Source organism: Geospiza fortis, unplaced genomic scaffold (assembly GCF_000277835.1).
Source record: "Geospiza fortis unplaced genomic scaffold, GeoFor_1.0 scaffold112, whole genome shotgun sequence".
Lineage (NCBI taxonomy): Eukaryota > Metazoa > Chordata > Aves > Passeriformes > Thraupidae > Geospiza > Geospiza fortis.
In genome coordinates this window covers 7,926,058-7,934,279 of record NW_005054298.1, presented here as the reverse complement: position 1 = coordinate 7,934,279, position 8,222 = coordinate 7,926,058, and the positions used below count along the sequence as shown (strand labels likewise).

Below are 8,222 nucleotides of genomic sequence, written 5' to 3'. Positions count from 1 at the left end.
AGTTTTATTCCCTCCTGTTCCAGCTTGTTCCAGCTACGTCTGTAGTCTTTTAAAAACATGTGTGTTCATCAAAGTCAATGAAAAAATCATAGAAATTGAGGAAGAAAAACATATAGGAGCCCCCATGCTATTAACTATAGCACCTGTAGGCTATGGCAATTCCTAAGAAGGAAGACCTGCAAGGAGCTGGCCTGAGTGACACCAAATGTCACTCCAGGACTATAATGGTTAATGAGTGGACTTTGGTGACACCTCCAGTTCAAAGCAGAGTATCCTCCAGGAAGTCACATAAGCTGCCCAAGGCCAAGACTCATGAGAAGATCAGTCCACCCCTGTGGAGATCTGCACTCTGGGCCGCCTCATCTCCTGGCTTGGGGCTTGCTGGCACCCCCCTGGCTGAAAATATGGGGTAGCAGGGCCACAACCAAACCACTGCCACATCTATATTACTGACAAATCCAGTTGCCAATTTTATCAGAGAGCTTTGAAATCCTAGATTTGGGGACTGGAATAGCAAGGAGAGGGTATTACTGCAAGGCATCCCTTTCCAGATTACATGAATCAGGAAATAGAGCTTCCTAGGCAAGCACATCTTGTCCAAAGCCACCAGCTGGTATGGGAATGAGGTGTGTGTGTGTGTGTGTGAGTGTGTGTGTGTGTGAGAGGGAGAGACACACAGAGTGAGAGCACATGCAGGACTTGTCCATAAAGGTGAATGAAAATAGTCTTAAATGCACTCAAACACCACTTGAACAACAGCAAGTAACCTCTCCTGTTGCCTAAACTGCTCCTTTCTACTTAGCTTGCACTTTTGGAGTCTGTTTCCGGGCTTCAGAGCCCTACAACTCTGCATGGGAAGGACTCTCCTCCCTCTCCATCCTTAGAGGACATGATTTCTAGGTGTACCTTTAAGAGACACCCAGTCCATTGTTTAGCCTGGCTGCTGGGGAAAAAAAAAATTTAAAATTCTCCAAATGAAAGCACAGTGTAATACTTCAGTATCTCAGATTAACCCACTTGCTTAGCCTATGTTTTCACCTATGTTTTGGTCCTTAGCTGTGCTATGTTTTAGTCCCTAAGAGCTCACACAGGGAGCTGTGGGTGTGGTGCAATCCACGGGGATTGAGGCGGGCTGGCAGCGGTACCTACCGGCAGCAGGTGACAATCAGTGCTATGCCCATGATCAGCAGCAGACCCCCTCCTGCAGCTGCAATCACCACCGTGATGAGCTGATAGGCTGCAGACAGGAGAGACAGGCTGAGAAACAGCAGTGTGGTTTTAAACCCCAGTTTGTATCCGCAGTCCCCATGCAAAGGGATTAGCTGCTTATTTCCCACCTTCCCCCCTCTCCATAAGCAATATAGCCTTAAGTTTTCAAGCAAAATGGAAACAAGTTCTTGCTTCCCTAAGGAATAGATTGCCTTCACTGATAGATCAGAGTAACTCAAATGGATTTACCTTCAAATCTCTTGCTTCAAGAATGCCCACTATATGTGCTATCCTGACAGACTATACAGGGAAAGGAGATCTCCTTTCCTTAGATGACATTAAGCCAGCTTGTAAAAGCCACAAAATGACTTTTAACAGAAACTGAAGGAACAAAAAGCACTGAAAAAGGTAGCGTGTACCTACTGCACTCTAGACACAGTCACTTGCAATTATTTGTTTCAAATCTCCTACTTCTGACACTGTAGAAAACGAAAGGAATGAAATTTGGTACTCACGGTTTCCACAGTTGAATCCACCCAAGCCAAAGGGGCAGCTGGGAACAGAGAACAACAGGGAGTTTCAGCAGCTCAGTTGTGCCAACAGGTCACCAGAGCAAGGATGGTGGGGTGGGAGGAGGGCAGAACAGTCACCATACCTCACACACGTCTCGTTTTCCAGCTTATATCCATCGTCACAGGCTGAAAGCAGAGAGAAGGGCCGTGAGCACCGCGCAGTGGAGCCGGCAGGGATTTCCCAGCGCAGCCTCACCCACACTGCCCCCGGCTGCCCCGCCGGAGCGCCGTGCGCTCGGATGGGCGGCTGGATGTCCTCTGGCTTGGGGAAAACATCGTGCACTTCAGGTGAATAAGGTAAATAATACCTCCTGCTGACTTTAATGGAACCATTTCAGGGCTTCCGAGCAGAGCCAGTTTGGAGCCTGGCACAGGGAGGGCTGCTGGCATTCCCAGCAGAGCTTCTTGCCCAAATGAAAACTCACTGCACACTTCTGCTGCTTCACACAAAATAGCAATGTAAAAAATGTGCCAGTGCCTCCAGTTTTCATTTTGAAAGCCCACTTAAACTATGCTACTTTAGCATTGGCATGTGTTATTAATTACTTTTAAATGTTAGTACTGCAACAAGACGTTACGCAAACACAGTCAGGGTAACCCGAAGTGGGATGCTAATGTTATTTTTTCCTCATGTCACCTTTTTTTCAGATTTTTCAAAATTGCAGTTAAATCAAATTTTGAGATATCATATTTTACTATATGAATAGATTTTTTTTTCAGTAGAAATTGAATGTATTAGGTTTAAATAATCCAGAAAACTGCTATGTGCAAAATGTTGGCGAAAAACTGGAACCATCACTTCAAAATAAAATAATTTCCATGCTTATGGACAGCTATCCTGAGGAAATTATCTGAGGAAATTATACTACCCTTCTGATGAACAGCAAAGGCGATGATACACAGGACACACAACTATAAGATTCAAACTACTGATAAGATCACTGCTTTTCTCAGCAATAGTCCCACCAGAGCTCTGGCACAGGCAGTGAAGGTGGTCACTCAAAGGCCTGGACAAGGTGACACAGACAGAGTCACTTTGGGCAGAGGGACAAGGCAGAGCTAGCACAGGCAGCAGCCCTTGGGGGTGTGCAAGACATCACCCAAGGGTCTGGAAACCCCCTGTATCACATTCCACAGGGAATTGTTCAATGAAAACAAAAATGTTCATGGATTTCTCCTCCATCAAACACCTTTGCCTAAAACTGTCACAGAATTTCCCTAAATTTAATTCCAGTTTCAAATCAAATAGTTGGACTGGAGCTACATTTTAAAGAAACACCCAAGACTGATTTTAATATTTTCAATGACAGACAATCAACCACAGCACTGGGTCAGGAGCTCACAAAGTTAATTTTCTTCAGCCATTAAAAACATTCACCTTCTTTCTGGTCTGAATTACCCTAGTGTCAAATTCCAGACTTTGGGTGTTTACTTATTAGATTGGAAAAGGTTAAATGATCAGATTTCTCCTCCTCACCACCAAATCACTCCTTTATCTTTAATAAAGCCAAGGCCACTGAGATCTTTGAATCTCCCTAATTATTGCAGCTTTTCTCTGAACGCTCACGGGTTCTCTTTGACCCTTTTGATTTCTAGTTCCCAGAAACAGATTTTGCAAGCCCAGGGATAACAACATTTCCCTAAATCCTCAGGATGTGTGGACACAGAAGACTGCTGCACTCACATCACTTCTGTGGCTGTAGACACAGACTTGCTGTAGCAAGTGGCACCAGTGATGGTAGGGGGCTGATGCCCACAATACCTGGTCTTGCACACCTTTCTTTGCCCTATGTAGCCCCACTGCTCCTTCACCACCTCCCTCATTCCATTTATTTTTCCAGAGGTGGGGATGGGGAAGGTGAAGCTCATTACACAGTCCCCCTGCTGCATCACACTGTGATGCTTTTTGTACTAGATATATTTTTCTCCCTCAAAGATGATTTCTTCGAAGTAAAGGAAGAGAGAAGAGGTAACTGTGAAACAGTTAAGAGCCCCAGTCAGCAAACAGCCAGGGCAAGGATAGTAAATCCCAAAGAATCCTTGCCTGGCTCATTCATCTCACTGGGGCATTAGCTAAAGGAGACTGGATGGGTTGCTCCTTCCACTTGCTAACAAAAGCAGACTGAAAACATTATGGAGTGAACGTTCCACCACAGGATTGGGCAGTAACAAAATGTGCAGTGGAAGGGAGGGAGGGAAGCATCACCTCACAGCTCACTGGAGTTGCCTTCTCTAATGAGCACAGCAGCCATGTGTATCCCAGCTCCAGCCCACCCCCTGCATGTTGGGAAGGCTGCAGGAGCAGGCAGACAGGAGCTGGAGCCCACCCTAAGCTCAGCAATGTGTGTGAGGCACATCCACCTGGAGCAGTGTCAAAGCTGAGCTGTGCCATGGGCAGGAGCAGCCCTGGCACCTCGCTGGCACACAGCCCTCAGGTCAGGGGAATATAGGAGCAGCAAAGAGGAAAAGCAAGATCCTGAATATGCATTTCTCTGTCTTACTTAAAAACTTGGTGCTTATGTATTTTCCTCTCCTCCCTGTGTCTTTTCCTGCCACTTTGCTTTCTCCTTTGGCATCTTTGCTGCTCCTTTGAACACGTTGCTAGGAGAGCTCTCACTGTCACACTCACTTGGCAGGACTCCAAACACAAGGAGGGAACAGAGGAAAGGCCTAAGTGTCAGGGGCCAAGCAAAGCTGTTGAGTTGTGCTCTTCAAGCTAGGATTCCTTTGCCTTCCCAAAAGACACTCAGGGGTCTCTTTGCTTTGCTGCTCCTTGCTTCACTACAGAAACACTCTGTACTGGTAAAAATAGCATGCCCTTGAAAGGCTGGCACGTTGGGTTTGCTGGCCTGGTACTGAAATAGCCCTGAAGATACTGAGAAGGCTGAAAATCAGCAGCAGCCCAGAGACACTGAACAGCACAGCAAGAGGTACCTGGCCAACATGTTGGACCTCCTGTGGCTCAGAGACCCAACCCTTCCCTGGCCCATGGCACGCTTTCCCAAGCATGTCCCTGGGGACAGATGCTACAAGGAGGACAGAACAAATCCTGTGGGTCAGGGCAGCCAATTCTCCCAGCCTTCCCACGAGGGAGACCGGACAGGGCAGCACAATAGCCATTTCCCCCTTTGCAAATCCTATAATTGGAGCGACTACACCACATTTTCACAGCCCACAATGAGGGTCGGATGCTCACGAGACCTTGATTCCTGTTTAGGCACTAAAAGGGCAGAGGTTTTCAAAGAGGCTGGTATATTGTATGCTATATTTATCAGCAAAATAGCCCTAAATATCAAAATGGGGCCCATAGCTTGGCTTTTGGAAAAGCCTTTAAAAATCCCAACCACCTGGCTTGCCCAGATGGGCACAAGTGATAATGAAAATCTGGCATCTTGTCAGAGTGGCACCATGCAGTCAGTGCTGCCTCATGCCTCTGCACAGCAGCCTAAATCCAACATCAGCCCTGTCCCTCAGACACTCTCAAGCTGATCAATAAGATGTTTCCTACTGACAGCAGTGAGATAAGGGTGGCATTTAGACCTCACTGTTTACAGATAAGGGTTTCATATTTTCCACAGCAAACAAGTTTCATAAGTATGGAGCAATCATATGTACCAGGTCTTAGATCTCTTAGCCCTCTGCAACCATCACACCCAAGTGCCTCACAGCCCTTCAGGTATTTATCTTCACTGCTTGGCAAGAGACATGAACAAGACAAATGGAGTAACTTTCCCTGGGTCCCCACTGTCCACGATGGAACAAGAATTGGGTAAAAACCTCTCAAGTTTCAGCTCAGCTCCTTGCTCACTACATAAGCCCCTCTCTGACTCTCTAGGGTTGGTGGAGATGCTCAGTATTTCCCAAAATAAATCCGTCCTCCAACATACAAAATAAGGGAAAAGGAGGAAAACACAAAGGGAAAGGTTTTGTCACAAGGGAGCCACAGAGTGAAGGAGAGGCAGGACCATGACCTGGCAAGCAGAGATGCCCATCTCTGAGCTGTTCCTCCCAGAGCCTGTAGCACATGAGTTACTTCCAGGCACATTTTTCTCACTCTCAGATTTGGAACCGACAAAACATCTCCGCCTATTTCAAGAGCAACCCAGCAGACAGTGCCAGAAGCAATATATTACCACTACTGCAATTGTTATTGATATGTCATCAGAAAAGCCTTACAGCAACCACAAACTAGGGAATGGACACCCTGATCCTCCAGAAGTCATTTTGAACACTGGCATGTAAAGACTGTTTAAAATGCAGCAAAAGCAGATTTGTTGATCTGAGGAGCAGCTAAAAAAATAACACAATCTTTAAGCTTAAAATTTCTATTTGGAACTCACCTGAAAAATAAATCAATAATAATTTTCAGATACAAATGTTTAAAATACTGATGATATATTAATATAAGCCTTTGAGTTTAAAGCACTTCCCCTAAGTTCACCGAGAGTTCAGACAAAATCAAAACAGGCAGAGACACACGTCATCTCTGCTCTGTGCCACTGAGCTGGAGCCCAAAGCAGCCAGGCCCCTTTCTCCCTCTCCTCAATCACTGAGACTCACAGCATGCTCCAGAAAGAGATAATATTATTCCTAGAGAGATACTGTGTCTTCAGTGTCTGCTGAAAAGCCCCCTAACTAAATAAAAGAAACTTGAGCTGCTAATATTTATTCATAATATTGAGGGGTTTGCATGCACAGCACTACAAGCACACACTCATTTCCACTGCAACAAAAACTTGGAGGAAAATCCAGGCAAAGTACACCACATAAAGAGCAGTACCTCTGCAGGAGTGGTCCATCTTGTTGTATTTGAAGTATCCACTTTTGCACTGGCAGAGAGCAACCCCATCAAAGTCGGTGCATTCTGAAGTTTCCTTGTCACATTCAGGGTCCTTCTGTCTGCACAAGCTGCCAGCTGTTGGGAAGAGGTGGTCAACATCAGCATGCTTCTCTCTGAACCCACCATTATGCACATTTGCTTTCCCTAGGCATCCCATTCAGCTGATGTGCTGCTTTAATCTCTTTTTTTTTTTTTAAGTAATATTTGTTCCATCAGGAGGGAGTCAACATTACCCTATGTCACCATTTCTTGTGTATCTACCAGCATTTGTACAGGCAAATAGAGGGGGTGAATAATAAATGTTTCAGTTTGGAAGCAGAAGGGGAAATGAAAAAGAGAAATCTGGTTTGGCTCAAGCTCAAACACATTCATCCCCTGACACAGTTCAACAAATCAATTTTTAAGTTTATATCCAGCAAAACATTACACCAAACCAATTCTTTTCCATTTCAGTATTAAGCACTGGATTTTCCCATTTTTCAAACAAAAAATTTGTACTTTCATTTACATTACTTTGAAGCAGTGTTTTAATTTAGGAAGTCAGACTTGTTACAATGAGCATTCAGCAAAACTGTGGATAAATGATGGAAATTGTGACATCAAATTTACATTTTTACTGGGAGCTCAGACTAAATGGAATTAATAAATATTTGTGAGAAATAGGATTTTATGGAAAATATGTCACTCATTTGGCACTCTCCTTTTATAAACCTTTCCTTGCTAGATCAATTTTTTTTTTATCAGACATGTTTTCTTTTAGGTACTTACACAAGAATATAATTTGTTTCTTACTCTGCTTATTTCAAGTTAGAAGTTGATTTTACAGAAGCACTGTATCAGAGGTAATGGGTAGGTATAATCCAAGCAGGTTTACCCAAATAATTTAAAGCAAACCATGGGCAGAGTATGGCTTTAAAATACAGTACATTGCAATAAAAGTACACACTGAACTTCTCATCTGCATGTTTACTTTGCCAAAATGACACTGGGGGTTTCCCACTAAAGCCAGGCTAAGCGTTGCCACCCTTCATCCTCCTCGAGGCCAAACCTTAAAGCCTTGAACCCAAAAGTCACAAAACAGCACTTGCAGCAGTTTCCTTGCAGGAATCTCTCACAGATAAATCTCCTCCATCACTCCCTCAGGAGATGAGAGCTGGGAGATGCCAGGGCACAGCATTGGGGTCCACCTGGAGAAGGTCACGCACAACACCGGTGTCCTTCTCCACATCTCTCTGTGCTGTATCCACACTGCCCTTGGGCACACGGAGGATTCAGTACAGAAATCACAGTTCTCACTGATTGTGAACCATTTTACAACCTGCAACACTGAAAATGGGCAGGCAGGAGAGCAGAGCTTGCTGTGCAGCCTCCAGCAGCTCTAATCGAGCTCACCAGCGGGGTTTTGTCTCTTGGCTTTCACACCATTTCCCTGGCTCCCAGCCGTGCGTGTGAAATTAAGAGTTATAGGTTTTTGATCTGGCTGGGCCCAGTGTCACATCCCAGAGATGAAAGGCTGCCCTACAATGTCTCTAATCCTGTGCTGCACAGTATTTTCACAGAGAGGCAGATTTCTCACACATGTGGCAAAGATAAGGTTTGGT

At 45.0% G+C, this 8,222-nt stretch overlaps 1 protein-coding gene across 3 annotated transcripts in view; it reads right to left on the bottom strand.

Moving 5' to 3' along the window:
* HEG1 (heart development protein with EGF like domains 1) overlaps positions 1-8,222 on the bottom strand; it is a 28,253-nt gene that overhangs the window by 3,782 nt on the left and 16,249 nt on the right. For 2 of the 3 annotated variants that reach the window (XM_031057377.1, XM_031057389.1), the window contains exons 15-18: positions 6,562-6,696; positions 1,865-1,907; positions 1,725-1,762; positions 1,150-1,237 (exon numbers count right to left, since the gene is read on the bottom strand). In XM_031057377.1, the coding sequence (XP_030913237.1) occupies positions 1,150-1,237; positions 1,725-1,762; positions 1,865-1,907; positions 6,562-6,696 (304 nt within the window). The remainder of the gene's footprint in view (positions 1-1,149; positions 1,238-1,724; positions 1,763-1,864; positions 1,908-6,561; positions 6,697-8,222) is intronic. The other variant, XM_031057382.1, reaches the window with a different exon arrangement.